Source organism: Pteropus alecto, unplaced genomic scaffold (assembly GCF_000325575.1).
Source record: "Pteropus alecto unplaced genomic scaffold, ASM32557v1 scaffold67, whole genome shotgun sequence".
NCBI lineage: Eukaryota > Metazoa > Chordata > Mammalia > Chiroptera > Pteropodidae > Pteropus > Pteropus alecto.
In genome coordinates this window covers 5,273,607-5,290,499 of record NW_006441061.1, presented here as the reverse complement: position 1 = coordinate 5,290,499, position 16,893 = coordinate 5,273,607, and the positions used below count along the sequence as shown (strand labels likewise).

General features: G+C 42.3%; 1 protein-coding gene across 12 annotated transcripts in view; it reads left to right on the top strand.

Annotated features, from left to right (window-relative positions):
* The window catches only part of FNBP1 (formin binding protein 1), a 111,295-nt gene that overhangs the window by 36,010 nt on the left and 58,392 nt on the right, over window positions 1–16,893 (top strand). For all 12 annotated transcript variants that reach the window (XM_025051172.1, XM_025051171.1, XM_025051168.1 and 9 more), the window contains exons 2-4: window positions 2,852–2,967; window positions 12,645–12,701; window positions 13,411–13,558. In XM_025051172.1, the coding sequence (XP_024906940.1) occupies window positions 2,852–2,967; window positions 12,645–12,701; window positions 13,411–13,558 (321 nt within the window). The remainder of the gene's footprint in view (window positions 1–2,851; window positions 2,968–12,644; window positions 12,702–13,410; window positions 13,559–16,893) is intronic.

The following is a 16,893-nucleotide window of genomic DNA, read 5'->3' as shown; positions in this document are numbered from 1 at the left end:
ACATAAAAAAACAGCAACGACAACAAAACAGACTCACAAAGATAGAGGACAATCTGGGGATGGCCAGAGGGGAGGGAGTTTGGGGGGACTGGGAGAAAGGGGTGAAGGATTAAAGAAGTACAAGTTAGTAGCTGATAGATGGTCACGGGGATGGGGAGCACGGCATAGAGAGAAAGAGCAATCAGGGGGATCATTTATTAAGTACATAAATGTCTAACCAATGTACCGTATACTTGAAACTAATAATAAATTTTTAAAAAGAAGCCTTGCTCTAAATAGCTGGGAATGATCTGTAATCATCACAGTCGTCCCCACCCCTTATCCTGGGGAGGTATGGTCCAAGACCCCCAGTGGATGCCTGAAACCGTGGCTAGTACTGAACCTTACTGAACCCTACATGTGCTATGATTTTTTTCCTGTTCATACGCATCTATGCTAAAGTTTAACTTATGAATTAGGCACAACAATAACTAATAATGAAATAGAACAATTATAACAATGTACTGTAGTAAAAGTTATGTGAAGACGGTCTCCCTCCCTCTCTCTCAAAATATTGTGGTGTCCTCGCCCGTCTTGTGATGATGCCCTTCTCGTGACGAGACGACGTGAGGTGGAATTTTCCATTTTCATATTGTCAGATGGCCGTTGACCGAGGGTAACTGAAAATGGAAAGCAAAACTGTGGATAAGAGGCACTGCTGTACTCGAATCGTTTGTATCTGTGTTCTCTCGATCTCTCGAGAAGTTTAGAGAGACCCGAGTCTTGTTTACACGGTTCATTTGCCTGACGACCCTGTCTTTATAGATGACAGAAAAAAATCATCTCCGTGAGTGGTGGTTCTTGAAATGGAATCCAGGGGTTTGTGAAATAGATTATTGAGGACCAAGAATCTATGAAAAACTTAGATATTTGTCCCTGACTTTTTATGACAATATTAAAACTATTAGGTATAAAGACAAACATTTTACAGGGATTATTTTCAATTTGAAGAACATTCTAGTCGAATAAAACCTTAATTTCTTAAACTGACATTTCTTACACTGTCCTGTGGGCTGGAAGGGGTAAGGTTGAGGAAACTGCTTTTCTGGAGAAGAGAGTTTCTCAAATGTGTTTTTGATCCTGCCACCTGCCCACTCCCACTCAAGTTAAACTTATATGTAATATTTACGTGTTTTACACTTGGCGTTGCTTTGAATGGAGAACAGAGCCAAAGCACCGTGACAGATTTTCAACTGAAGATGCTGGATTTAAAAACAAGCTGAAGGATGAAGCTGACTGCGTTCTGTCGGATTAAATTGCAGTTTTGTATTTTTATATTAGATTTGGCATTTCCCATCCTACCCACTCCTCATGGCTGATTTGTGAAATCAGGCGAGGATTCTTTCTTTATCTTGTAGGCAAATGATTAAAACCTTGCGTCATTTCGTGGCCTTTCCCTGGGAAATCCCAGAGCTGGGGCTAGAACCCTCGTCCTCTGTTACCGTTACCTGTTGGAGACAGCAAACCTGCCGTGTTTGCCACACTACAGTCCTCCATTCCCGTGATGTCATGCTGACACCCCCTTCACTGACGGACACGGTACCGGCTGCAGCGGGCCTTGGCGTTCTCGTCCTGGGCTCTCGCTGCACGTCCAGCTCACTGACCTCCCTCCTTAAGCTCCAAATAGATCTGTGTTTCCAGCTCTCTTTAGGACGTGTCACTCCCTCATTCAACATGTCACGTCCCCCCAAAGTGCTGCCCCTCCATCTGTGTAGTCACAGGATGCAGAACCAGAGCCACCCTCGAATCCAGCCTCTCCTTCACATCCCTTTCCGGCCTCCTCCTCCTCCGGTCAGTCACTAGGACTAGTTGATTGTATTTAAGCGTCAGTAAAATCCTCTCCTCTCCTCCCGTTTTCTCACCTGGACTACCCAGCAGTCTCCCGACTTCCATCTTCCAGCAATTCTGAGCATATCTGTGGCCGCGCCACTCTTGCAAGCCCGTCAGTGGCTCACTCGTGGCCAGTGGAGAATCTAAGCTTGGCATTCGAGGCTGTGAGTGATGGGGCCGGGGCTTCGTCTAGTTTCCTTGCCTACCGGCGGCCCTCGTTCTCTTGCACCCCACCCCACCCCACCTTGCACCGCACCCCACCCCACCCCACCTTGCGCCCCACCCCACCTCACACCCCAGGAGGCCGAGTCCACCTGCTTCCTGGACATCTCCCTGCCTTCGCACCAGCTGTTGCTGGAATACCCGCCCCCTCCTCTTTCAGACGAGCAGACTCAAGGTGCTCTGCAGGTCGGGGCTGTATTTCTGTTCATTTTAGTTTCCCAGCTCTTAGCACCATTCCTGGTACACGGGGTAGGCTTGATATATGTTTGAGAGTTTGAAAAAAGTCCACGTGAGTTGTTTTATTTATCTGTAACTCTTTTTCCCTCCCGTATCCTTGCCCCAGATTTCTAGGAGCTGTTTTGAGTGATAACTCAGAGATAACAGTTAAGTTGTTGATAGGGCAACTGAGTTCACGTGAGTGTGTCTTTCGCCTCTCGGTTTTTAGTATCCGGAAAAGAGATTTTCCTTTGCACCAGGACATTCATTATATCCCAAAACCATGTCTCTAAGAGGAATAGGGAACATGAATGAATGGGTCAGAGTTCATTTCAGTACTCCAGGCAATTTTCAGACCAAATTTGGTAATGTTGATTTTAACCGCTCAGCACAAAAGCACCCAAGTACAATCATGGAAAATGTTAGACCTGCTTTCTGTGGAGCAGCGATATATTGTCGAGAGGACTGTTCATTGAAATTACTTGAATCCCAGAGAAAGATTATAAACTTTCTCTTTGTTGTGTTTTTTTTTTTTTTTAAACAGGATCAATTTGACAACTTAGAAAAACACACACAGTGGGGAATTGATATTCTCGAGAAATACATCAAATTCGTAAAGGAAAGAACAGAGATTGAACTCAGCTATGCAAAGCAACTCAGGTAAGTTGATATTGAGAAGGGTTATTTAGATGTAAGGATAATTTATATTCGCATTTTATAGGATCCATGTGTAACCCTTTAAATAGTTCTTTTCCCCTTTCATTAAGGTAATATTTCAATAGAAACAATTGTTTTTAATATGGAAAAATAATTTTTATGGAACAGTAACTGTAAAAACTAACATTGCTTTTAGGCTCGTATTTTCTGAATTTTGGAGCAGCTGATTTTTTTCTGAAAACTTGATGGAAATGGAATATATATACAGGGAAGTATTCGAATCTTAAGTGTACAGCTCCAGAAATTTTCACAGAGCGAACACACCCCTATAACCAGCATCCAGGTCAAGAAACAGAAAATGACCAGCCTCGGAGGCACCCTCTGACCCCTTCTGCTTCACCATCCTCCCCCGCCCCGCACCCAAGGGCGACCACTCTCCAGACTTCTAACAGCACGGGTTGGTCTTGCCCACTCTGGAACCTTCTGTGAACGTGCTCACTTATTAGGCAGTGTGTGTACTTAGCTTCTTTGTTCTCCACTACGTTTGTGAGGTTCACTCACGCGGTTAGACGTGGCGGTGGTTTGTTTCTCTCCATTGGTTTTCAGTATTTTGGGGTCTGAGTGTGCCACAGTCGACCCACCCTACTGTCACTGGGCGGTTGCTTGTTTTCTGTTTGAGGACATAACGTATATACCCAGGAGTGGGACTGTGGGGTCATAGGCTTCGTGTATGTTTAGTATCAGTCGATGGGGTCAAACACTTTTCCAGAATGCTTCTGCTGCTTCACATTCCGTCCAGCAGCATGACAGAGGTCCCCTGGAGCAGCATTTTAAAAGCCCTTTGGACCTCTTACATCTATAACGATGACGTTTATCCACGAAATTTGTGCTTTTACACAAAATGTTTAAAAGTTGTCGGGAGAACCAAGCGTGAACTTGAAGTGGCATGCCAAATCTTTAATGACTTCTTGTTTGGCGGAAGAAGACTGTGCAGATTGTCTGGGTTGTGCAGACTGAGACTTGTTAAAGATCTAGATGCCTTTTGGTTTGGAAACATTTCATTTTAATCCAAAGAGCATCTGCAGAAAGGGTATGTCGTGCGTCATTGAAAGAATGTGGATCTTTCTAGGGCTAGTGGAGTCGTTTGTACGTAAGCGCCTACGTGTTACGTGTGAAATACTTTTATGGATGACAAGTTTTGTTTCTGTTGAGTAAGTGAAACTTAAAACATATTGTTCAATGAAATAATTTTTTTAACTCACCGAATCCAGATCGCTTTCTGGTGCCCTGTGTGTCTTCATCAGCCTCATTTAGTACTTTGAGGCTTTTATCATTGATAATAGGAGTGGAGAATGAGCTGCTTCTCGTTGATCATTTAAATATCTCGTTGTTATTCAAAAAGTGTCTTTCTTATGGAAAATGGATGACATACAGTTTTAGCCAAAATGAGGTCTCACCTTATGGATTTATCGAAAGGCGTTGCGTCTTTTCCTAGTAGCCTACACTCCTGTTTGCTGGTGCCTTAGTCCGCTATTTCCTTTTGCTTTGGAGGTTGTTGTTAGATATCGTTAAGTCGTTCTTACAAGTTTCTGCATCCTGCCATGAAGGGGAAGTGCTTTCTTAGCAACCCCTGCAATGCGCGTGGCTCTTTGCCCTGTCTCACCGCTCTGGGTGCGGGAACCCCGGGACTCAGCGTAACAAAATGGGAGCCTATTGGAAAAGACTCCAAACTGCCATGTAGGCTTAGGGTGACATTTAACAGGTCTCCAATAACCATTTTACCATGTTTCACAGCTGGAAACAGAGTATCAGTATTACTGCTATGATGGTGGTTTCTGGGGAAGTACTTTTCCTGAGATTTAAATATTAACATTTGTTTCATTGCATCCCTGAGAAGTATCCAAATTTGTACTTGTCCAGAGAAATGGATTTTTAAAAAGAAGAAGAAGAAGACTGATCCTTGGGCCAAATCTTCTAAGCTTCTATGCTGAGATCTCGGCTGGGCCCTTAACACTGATGCGTAAGCATCATGTCGATCCCTTGTTGGTTTGCTTTCTCGCTCTCCTAAGTGACTCTTCCGCAGTTTCTTTTCCAACAAACCCGACACCACCTTTCCCATCCTCACTGCTTGGGTTCCTCCCGCTGAGCTCACCTGCAGCACTCCAGCTGCCCTGCACCTCTCGGGCACCGATGTCCTTCACATGGGTCAGCCCAGCCGCCTGTCCTCCGTCCTTATCACCCTTGACCTCAGCAGCTTCCACAGGGTGGATGCTCCCTCCTCCTCACCTGGCTTCTGAAATAAATACCACCGTCTCCTGGCTTCCTTCCCGTCTCACCGGAAGCTCTTCCTCAGCCTCTCCGGCTGGTTCCTCCTCCCGGTGCCCCTTCAAGTGCCTCTTCTCAATCTATGCTCTCTCACAATCTCCTCTGTTACGTGGCTTTAAGTTTGATCTATAAGGCGAGGACTCGCAGAGACGTCTCCATTCGGCTGTCTAAGAGACAACCGGCATGGAACATCCCTGAAACAATCTCTCCATTCAAAACCTGCATCTGCACAGCCCAGCATTTCCCTGCTCACTTGAGGGCAGCTGCATCCTTCCTTGCTTAGCTCAGAAACCCGGGGGTCCTCTTTGGGTCCCCTCTTTCTCTCATACCACCCCCGCCCCCATGCACACCGTCGGGAAGTCCTGGTGACTTTACCTTCCAGATTGATCTAGGATCTGACCACGTCTCATTCCCTCCAGTGTTGCCACCGCGGTCCCGTCCCCACTGCCTCTTGCCTGGACTATCATTAGTTCCCTCATTGGATTTATCCCCTTGTGTTGGTTTTTTGCAGAGCAGCAGAGCAGCAGATCACAGCGCTCCGCTGCTCGAAACACCAGCATCTACGCATTTCACTCACAGGGAACCCAGTAACCCCCAAATCCTTGCAGCGCACGCCCTAAAAAGCCCTACTTCATCGGGTCGCCATGCCTTTCCGACATCATCTCTTTCCTCTGTCTTCCTCCTTCTCTCCACTCTAACCACACGGCCTCTTTGCTGTTCACACCAAAGGATCCAGCACAAGGATCCACAAGGATCGTACACACCAGGCACATTCCCACCCCAGGACTGTCGCTCTGGCCTTTCCGTGCGAGGTCACGTGTATGTTCACACCCAGGATCCAGCTGGCCAGCTCCCTGATCTCCTTCAAGCCTCGGCCCAGTGAGGCCTGCTTCCTGCAGTGCTTTTCCAGTTTTCCTGTAGCACCGATAACTTTCTAACGTTCCATTCATTTTCTTACGTATTTTGCATTTATGGTTCATTGTCTCCCGCTCCTTCCCTGCTAGAATATAAGCCCCTCTGGGGCAGGGCGCTTTTTAAGTTGAGTTTGCCAATGTACCTGATGGGATGGAACAGCACCTGGCACGTGGTAGGTGCTCAGTAAATAGTAGTAGAGCGCCTGAGCCAAGAAGTCTGAGATATTTATTTGGTCAGCAGTGCTTCAGGGAAAGCGATCTGTTTTAACAGGCCTGCGAGAGCTGATAAGGATTGAAATACAAAGAGAACTAACAATATGTCCGCAGAGTTGGCAGGGGAGCTGTGATGAATGAGCCAGGAAGTGCCTGAGCCCAGGAGGCTCACCTTCTCACTGTGGAGAAGAGACCGTATGCAAATAAAGAAGTAAATCTTTTAAAGATAGCATGTGTCGCCCTGTGTAATTAAAACCAGTGATGGCGATGGAGCATGATGGGGGCCAGGGGTTGGTTAGCTCGACCGACTGGGGAAAACCCATTTCTTAAGAACTGGAGGACAAGGAGAGGGTGGGTGGACATGGGGAGAGCCTGGGAGTAGCTCTTTCAGGACAGAGAATCAAGGTCCTGAGGTGGGAACATGTTCAAGGAATGGAAAACCCAGTGTGACCGGAGCATATTCAGCAATTAGTGGCTCGAAATATCATTCTGATGTTAAAAAATCCACATGGTTTTTGGGGGGAGACATCTCTCATTAAGTAATTTTTATATTTTTCTGCACTGGAGGAAAAAAATGCCAACTTATTTTAGACATAAAAGATGACAATTAGGGCTTTGGTTTCTGTAGGTCAGTGATTGGCAAACTATAGCCCATGGCCAAATCCGTCCACTGCCTGGTTTTGTAAATAAAGTTTTATTGGAATACAGCTGCATCCATTCATGTACATGTTGTCTATGGCTGTCTGTGCAAAACAGTGGCAGTTGAATAATTGTAACAGAGACCACGTGACTGTGATGTACTTGCAAGTCTAAAATATTTACTGTCTGGCCCTTTACAGAACAAGTTTGCTGACCCTTGCTAGAGTTATTATTTATTCAAAATAGTGTAGGGTCCAATTCTTAATATAATTTGAAAACATCTTCTATTACTTACATAAGAACACCAACTATTGATTGCCCTTAGCAATTGTTTCTTTAAAAACAAAACCAAAAACTAAATTATATGTTATGACCAGATAATGAATGCATATGATTTTAAATGCCGAGGGACAAAATGGCATACAGGGAAGCGTCCCTTTTCTTACTCATCCCCAGGGACAGTGTTATCAGTCTCTTATGTATCCTTCCAGAAAGATATTAGGCACCCACAGGCAAGAAGCATGTTTCGTTCGTTGCCTCCCCGGCAGATCAGCATGCCCTTGCCATCCTGCTTCCTGGAGATTGTTCCGAGGTTCATTTTAATTTTTTTGTAGCTTTATAGTATCACATGAGATTGGTGGATGTTTTGATTGTTTCCAGTTGTTTGCAACTTTGAACAAAGTTGCAATGAATAACCTTGAATCATATACTTGGGCAAGCATATCTAGAGGATGAGTTCCTGAAAGCAGCTCTCTCTGGTTGGGTAGAATTGGCTAGGTAGCCCTCCTTAGAGGCTGTGACCCCCTAATACTCATACCAAAGCCTGTGGCAGTGCTGCATATTTTGACCCTCAGTGCTTCTCGTTACCGATATTCTTAATTTTTGCCAATTGGATGAGTAGGAATTGCTAAGTCTGAGTGTTAATTTGTGTTTCTCTTAGTATGAATGAGGTCGAGCATGTTTTTATACATTTGAACCATTTGTACTTTCTTCTCTATGATCCATTCATGTCCTGGTCCAATTTTTTTTTTTTAATTGGAAATTATTATAAATAAAGTAACTATGTAGAAATCATTTTAGAAAATAGGTCTCATATTATATATATAACATATTACATTTAAATTTACTTTAACAGTAGAAAAGACATTAAAGTAAAACCTTATATGTTAAACAGACTCATAAGGTTTAGTAAAAACATTCTGAAAGACGCGTAGCATGTTCTCATTGCTTCGTTTTGTTTTTTTTTAAAAACTCCATGTTATAATTTCAACAGGCTAAATTAACTCACTGCTAGGAAAGAGAAAATAGTATTTATGTATTTTGCTTTCTCTTCTAATCGAGTTACACAATTTAGTCCATAACATGATTCCCACAGTTCATTCATCTTCATTCTATTTTTAAATGTAGAAATATGCTCACCACCATCTCTTCTGCCACAGCCTCTCCACTCGTTTCTTGGCATCAAGAAAAATAAGAGTATTTTCCCCCTAATAAGAGCTTGGGACGTAATTCTCGAGTTTTGGGAATGCCACTCCACTCGACAACAATTTGTCTTGGCTGTCCTCTGCTCTGCTCTCTGTTTCTCTCCAAACTTTGTTGCTGCGTTGTCTTTTGGTGGCAAACTCTTGGATCGGCCAGATTGTTTTTCTTTGTAGTGGACTTGCTTTTTTGATGATACCTGTGAAGAATCTTTTCGTTCCACCTTTTGAAATTTGGTAACTTCACCAAGCTCTGCCTCGTTGTTGATCATTCCATCTGTTTTCCGTAGAGCCCTTTCACATGCAGATTCAAGTCTTCATTGGGTTCAGGGGCGCTTTCCTCAATTATATCTAAATATTTTTTTCTGTTCTACTTATTGGATTATATACTTCAGAGATATGAGTTTTCCTCATGTTCTTATTGTCTTGTTCTTTAGATCATCTTTTTTTTTTTTTTTTGGATTATGTTCGTTTGCTTTCACGTGATTATCTCGAAATTTTATTAAATTTGACGTCCGGCTTAGTTTATTTTATTAGCTCTGTAGTGGTGCATTTCAGTTCTTCATTCCATTCCTTACCTTTGCGGTCTGTCGCCCTTTTTCTTCCCAGAAAATATTCTGGAGGAGTTTGGTTCCCTCCCTCTCTCCCTCCCTTCCTGCCTTCCTCTCTTCCTCCCTTCCCTCCTTTCTTCTGTATTACATATCAGATCTTTTAAGCATGATTATATTTAATGTGGGCAGTTTCGTGACATGGTTAAGGGGACAGACTGTAGAGCCCCAGTGCCTGGGGATGCAGTATTATTCTTTCATTGACTTTGGGCAAAGTACTCTGTGCTTTATCGTTTTCATCTGTAAAATGCGAAGAATTGTTGAGGGGACTTAATGAGCTAAAGCATGTAGGCCCATGCCCGGGCACGCTTCCGTTAGTACCGTGAGCGACACCAGTGCTCCTGTGTGCTCTGACAGTGTCGGTGATGGTCCCTCCCATGCTTCCAGTACCATCGGTCTTTCCCTCTGAGCTCTATTACGGGGTAACGGAGGGGAACGGGGCCTGGCTTTGTACATTTCATCTTTGAGTCTCGAGTCTGTTGTCTCTGCCGAAACTTCATTAGAGGCTCTATTTTGGGGGTTTACGCCATGAGATCAAAGGTGTATTCTGTTCCTTTGGATCTGCCCCTGCAAGGCATTCAGCTCGGGGGCCCTGGAAGGTGGAGATCCTGGCGGCCAGCCCCTGGGTGTTCAGCCCGGCTGTCTTCTCAGCGCTTACTCGCTCCTCAGTTTATCTCCATCTGAGCCAGTTTTCAGGGTTTTAGGGACTAGTGTCCATTCTGTACTGTTCCAGAATCTTCCATCCTTCATTCCATTCTTTATCGGTTTATTTTTTGCCGTTGGCAAAATCTCCTGGCTGTTGATTTTCACCTCTTGTTGTTGGGAAAGCACAATCCTCTGATCGAATTTTCTTCTGCCGGCCTTTTCCAGAAATCTTGTGGGGAGCGTTTTTTAAAAAAAATAATTCAATAAAAGGAAGAGAGAATAAAAAAACAAAACATTCCTGGACCCAGCCCTGGACCTTCCGTTTCACAGGGTCTGGAGTGGGGCCCAATGTCTCCTTTTTAAAACTCTCCCTGCGGTTCTGAGGATCAACCGAGTTTCTATCCGGTATCCTTATTAAAGGTCGTATATTTTTCTCTTGCCTTTTCATTAGCCTCTCTCAAAAGCAAGTTAAGTATATAAAACACTTAAAAATTTTTCGGGAAGATCCCATAAATTTAAAGATACTTTTTGTGGTTTATTTGCTTGCTCGTTTTTCAAATAACCTCATACAAACAGGGTGAGAAAGCCTGCGTCAGAGAATAGAAAAGAAAGTTGGTCTTTTTTTATAGCGTTCCCTGAGAGACGTATCTTTCGACCTGAAATCACTTCTAGACCTCTTAAGCTTTGAGTTTTCTGCTGGCATTTATAGAGTGAATTATTCATTGGTGCTTTTAAGAAGCATTCGAGAGCTATATATGCTAAGTTAGTGAGAGATACTCAGCCGTCAGAACCTGATGGCCACAAGGAGTTTTCAATTCTGTTTCAGATTTGACTGGTAAATGGGAACTCTACCATTCACTGGTTTTACCTGGATTACGCCATGTTCAAGCTATGTTTACCTGGATTACGCCACGTTCAAGCTATGTTTCCTCCAAGTAGACGTAAAATTTGTTTTTATGGCTGTTGAGGACTGGAAGCTAAAAAGAAAATGAGAATTTGAATAAACCTTTAAAATAAAGTTTTGAAAGAATTTTAATATAGGGTTTGAATTTAGAAGTGGTATTTTCAATTGTAAGGTATGGTTATGATTTAAAGTCATGTGCTAAAAACACCTCGCGCGTGAGGCTTTTTCCATACTTCAGTCTCCCGTACATGCTACTCTAAATTTGGAAAGGAATCTATTGATTACCTAGTCATCTGCTTTGCATGCACTCCCTTCTCATGCCACTTGTAATATTATTTTTAATAATTCTCTCTGGTAAGAAGCGCTTGTGATACACCAGCTCAACTGCACTGTGCTTTCAACATACAGCATTTCTCTTTTGCATGATTTTTTTTCTCTAAGGCACATTCTTTAAGGAAATATGGCGCTTTTTTTCCCCACGTGTTTTACATCTAGATTGATTGGATAAACCGTGTTTGGTATCTAGAGTATCAGTAGAGAAAACATGACCTAGGTTAAGTATAGCTCACGTGCTAGCAGCCTTCAAGTAGGTTCTTCCTGCCTTCATCGGTTTGTCTGATTATGATTTTTAAATTGCTATAGACTCATGTCTTCATTTTTAAATAATCGCAACAATAGATACCGTATTGTGTGTTATATATTTCCTCAGAATTTCTAGACTTGAAGGGACAGTAGTGGTCATTTCATCTAACTCCCTCAGACTTACAGATGAGGGCCTAAGAGCACAGATTTGCTTGTCCGTTTGTCCGAGATCGTGCTATGCAGGCACAGTGGGCTCAGGCACAGAGCAACTTTTTTACTAAAGTCCACTGCCTCTCGTGCCATCTGATACCTGTTAGAGGTGAAATCACATTTTGCTTTGTAAAACATACCATGGTCAAAATTGTAAATTTATCATCGCACATTTTGCTAGGCAAATCTGTAGATTTGGGGGAAATGGAAGAAATACTAGGTGAAAAATAAATAAATAAAAGTAGCTACTATAAAAGAGGAATAGCGACATGGCATCAACAGGGAAGTGAATTCTGAGATGCTGTTGAACGAAGCATCCCTCTGTGGACCAGCAGTCAGCCTCCTCCGGCGGTTTCCCTGACTACAGCAGCCAAATCAGGACCCATGAGAAATCAGCCAGTGGGACCAATGGTAGCGAGCTGTGTTTTTTCCCATGACTACCTCTTAGTTTTTTTGTGTAAATTTAAGTGGGCCGAATGCGAAGGAGAATCTGTGCATTCTTGACCTGGAGATGGGATCAGGAAGAGAGGCTAGAATTGGAGAGTGTGCAGTGCAGACCTAAGAGGCAGGTTACAAGTTCTCCTCGTTAAATGTCTTAGCTTGAACAGCCCCCAGATGTCATCTCTACTGCCTTCCAGAGGACTTATTCACAGAGAGTTTTCATTAGCTCTTTGAGGGGAGCAGCCACACTGCCTCGATGATATGCCCTTGACGCTTGATTAATTTAGACATTTGGGCACAGTCCATATGCTTTTCTTGGATTTAGAGCAATAATGCTCAACTGAAGATGATCACGAGGGAAAGGTGGCCTGATGAGAAAAGATTGTCCTCAGCTGGTGCTACATGAAAGCCACTGCATCTATTCACATGCTCTGTCTTCAACAATGAAATAAAGTCGAGTCTTAACATCCAGATGAGTGGCCAGCTAGGACTATTTCTGTTCTTATTCGCTCTACGTTTGAGGTCAAGATTCAAAACTCTGCAACCCCTTCATGACATATCACACGTGTTGGAAGATGGAAGAAGACAAATGGATTTCAGCCATGGACACTTCGTAATTGTTTTCTTTAAACTTATAATCAAAAGCACTAACTTCGTCTGTCATTCCTGATTTCTCACTTATCTTTCTATGTAAGGTGACCTGTCTACATTTTTGTTTTAGGAATCTTTCAAAGAAATACCAACCCAAAAAGAACTCGAAGGAGGAAGAAGAATACAGGTATGTTTACCGTTGATAATTGCATGGTAATATTCAGATGCCACCGGTGATGAGCATGAAGGAAAGGAGAAATAAATATCGACAGAAATAAGTTGCATTCCCCATTCATACTGGTATCAGTTTTTAAACTGGGGGCAAGAAAAATAAAAACCTACTCAGTTAACTTACGCTGAATCGCTTGACCTATTCCAGATTGTCTTAATTAAGGTAATTAGGAAATGCTTAGACTATTATCTGAGCAGATACCAGAAGTATGGATTATGCATGCTGAAGTCTGGATTTGGTTTTGTAGTATCAAGAGTCTCTTTCATATTACTACTCATTCATCCAAGATAGACTTCCATTTTGGTCAGCGGTTAAGGCCTTTTAACCCGGACAACCCAAAAGTATTATGTCTCTAATTTAGATCCGGACACGTATGACATGGGTACATGCAGCATGTCTTTCGGCTTTTCTTTGAAATAAGTATCAGCAAAGCCAAACACCGCCTTGCGTCGAGTGATTTCGGTTTCACAGAATGAAGAGTGTTTCTGTTGTAATTAATTCTGAGCCATTTTGTTGAGAACGCTCTTACGTGTAATGAATCGCCAGGATCCTCTGGGAGGTCGATGCAGATTAGCCTGATGTTAATTACCACTTCGCCTGTGTCGAGCAGCACGAGAACAGACGTGGCCTTGTTTGAAAAAGCACCGCTGTGTTGTGTTCGTAGGTACACGGCCTGTAAGGCTTTCCTTTCCACCCTGAACGAGACGAATGATTATGCCGGGCAGCACGAGGTGATCTCTGAGAACATGACCTCGCAGATCACCGTGGAGTTAGCACGCTACGTCCAGGAGCTGAAGCAGGAGAGGAAATCGGTAACCCCAAATCTGTTGTGTCTTCCTAAAAGAAGGACCGAAGATAGGGGGTATAGCCCTAGAAATTTTAAAATTAAATAGAGTCATATAAGTTGGTAGGTCTTAAACTGACACCTTCGAGAATCACATGAAAGGAATGGACCCTGTCCCTGTTTTTAAGTTTTTAGGTCTTTACGTGCACTTGGCAAGGGCCCCACAGACACTCTGGAACTCATCCAGGGGCCCCAGAATGTCAATTCCTTCGAGGAATTTAAATGTGGTTGAGCATATCTGACGTGAAAAGAGTTAGCGGTGTAATATGGTGGATGCCATGTGGAGTCAATGAAAATAAATGCTTATATGGAGTTCAGAAAAGCTAGAAAGGTGACCTCCGATCCATCCACTTGGGTCCTTGGCTCATTCATTACCGTCCAGTGAAGATCGTTTTGCTTCTCATGACACCATTAAAATCTTTCCATAGCTTTTATTGTTAAAAATAGAGAAAAACGTACACTCGTCATATATTCATAGTCAAAGATTCTCTGACTCTGTTTTACTAGTTCAGGATCCTTGTATTTCTTTGTTGTGTCATGATCGAGTCCTTTTGTTTTATTTACTCACTGTTAATCATATGTCTTTTTTTACAGTCCGTCATATCTGTATTTTGAAATCTGTTCCCTTTTTTTAAAATCACAAATTATAGTAATTTATAGAGTAGATTACAGGTGGCACAGATACACGTGAAATAATATCTTGCTATACATAGCGTACCTTTTATTTTAAGGAGAATTACGAGTACACATCTCTGAGTCAGATGTTCTGTTGGGAGGAGCAGCAAACAGCATGCTCTCTTAAAGCATTTTGTAATTACAGTAAGATAGAATTTGAGGAAATTGTGAAACCCTTTAAAATTCGAGAAAGAATATCAGTAAGCAAACACATATTTGTGTTGTTTTAATATAATGCATCATGAACGCTTCTGCTTTTTTTCTGCATAATGTATGACTGCATGATGTGGCATTATGTTATATATTGATAGACTGTAATTTAACAAATTCTGATAATGAGGAGTTTCGGTCAAGATGGCAGAATAGGTAAATGCTGTGCTCACCTCCTCCCAGGACCACGGTGAAATTACAGCTAAATTATAGAACAATCAACCTGGAGAACTATCTGAAGACTAGCTGAATACAACTCTTATAACTAAGGATTGAAAGAAAAAAATTATTCTGATAGTATCGGATGTTTTTATAGATTGTAGTAACTGACATCTATTGTATGTTGCATCTAATCTTCACCATATCTCTGGGGATGGAGGACCATTATTTTACACATTTACACCAGACGAGCCTAGAAGCAGGGCACTGTGTGAGTCACACGCACACAGTGGGGCTGGGTTTCACACTCGGGCAGCCTACCTCTCAGGGCAGAGCATGTACACACACATCGGTTGGTTTCCATTGAGTTATTTTCTTAAACTTGCATCCAAGGATGCCAGGTGAAATGGTGCGGATATCATCAGCTGTTAGCTTGAGACCTTCTCGTACTCACCGATATTTCTCCTTTAGAGCTTTCACTTTCGGCCACCTGCCTTTTTTAGTAAGTGATCTAATTTTCAGAAGGCTGACTCTCAGATCCACAGTAGAATATGACCATGTCCACTTTCTGGTGACATTCATTCTCAGCAGAAGTGGCATGACAGAGCTGAAGCTCAAGGCCAGCTCTTCGGCTGTCAAATCTAGTTCTCTCTTCATTGGGCTATAGTGAAGAGATGACAGCATGCTTCAGATCTTCTTTAGAAGAGGGGACACCCGGAATCTGTAGTGTGTCCCCAGAGCCATAGCTCCCTGTGAGGCTGTCGGGAGAGGAGAGGAAGAGACACGGGTTTTCCAGTCAACAAATGAGCTCAGGATTCCAGCAGCCCCCCACCAGCTGTGCAACCGTACGCAGGTCACAAAAATTCTTTGAGCTCCCCATTCTGAGTCTGTAACTGAGGGCCGATAAGTCGACATGTGTAAAATCTGGAAATTTAATACTTGCCTAATCTTCTAAGATTTTTACAGATTTATAGTGAATACGACATTCATCATCTCTTTGAGCTGACCATGTGCAATGAGAACTTCTATTTCTTTGATTTACTTTCTGGATTTTTTTTTGTGAGGGGGAGTGCTATGATTCATTTATTAGTTGCCAACGTTTTTAAAGAATGTTATTAAAACTTTGAATTAAAGAACAAAAACTCCCAATTCTTACAAATGAAAAATCCTCATTTTTTCCAAGTTTTCTTCTAAATGTCATTTATAGATAATCGATATTTATAGAGAGAGATATAGAGATAGATGTGTACATATATTACATCTCTATTTCTCTATTTAAATGTTTTTATATTTTTATATATTTTAAAATATTTCCACCTATATATATTTTACCTCTTATCTGCCATATACGGATATAAATATTTAAGAGTATTAATCCTGCTATAAATATAATTTATATTTTTCTTTACTCCCCATTTACTATATTAAAAACTGTTTTCATATTAATATCATTTAAACTAAAATATTAAAACTATATTCATGTAGAACAATGAAAATATAGTTTTAATAAGAATTTTAGTAGCTATGTATTATTCTAACTGTTGTAATTCATTTAACTAATTATTATTTGATCTATAGGCTATTACCAGTTTCTGATTATTTATTTTTTTAGTTAGTTATAAAAACAATACTGCGGTGAACTCTTTACTTTTATGCCTATTTTCTTCACGTGTGGGATGGAGATTATTTCTCCAAGCTAAATTCCCAGAAATGAGAATATGAGGTCAAAGCAAATGTGATTTATGGTTCTTGATTAAGCTTCGGTCATTTATACGATTAATGGTCTTTAACAGTATAGATAAGATTAGACCCGCCCATCACTGACATGATCACCTTGTGTGGGCATCGGCTCTTCTGAGATGGGCGTGGCTATCAGGTGTGTTTCTCCGCGCGAACTATCATTAGTGCACCCTGCTAGCAATGTTCGCATAGTGCGCCCGGCTGTTAAAGAATTTTAGAGGTGGTTTGGTTCAGCTCTGGTCTTCAGGTCTGTCTAGGGCCATCCACAGTGATCACCACTAACCGCGAGGGAGGGGTTTGTGGGGCTTGTGGCCCCCGGAGGGGAAGCTGCGAGTAAACTTCTTCTCCCAGCGGGTGGTAAGTGCGGCTCATCACAGATTGCAGACCGGGGAGCAGAATCACTTCTGGGCAGTGGTTATCTGGAGGTTTCCAGGGGAAAGTATTGTACAGGACCTTCCGTGACTCAGGAAAACTTCAGAGAACGCTTACGAGAGACCTCATGATTTAGAATTATGTTCC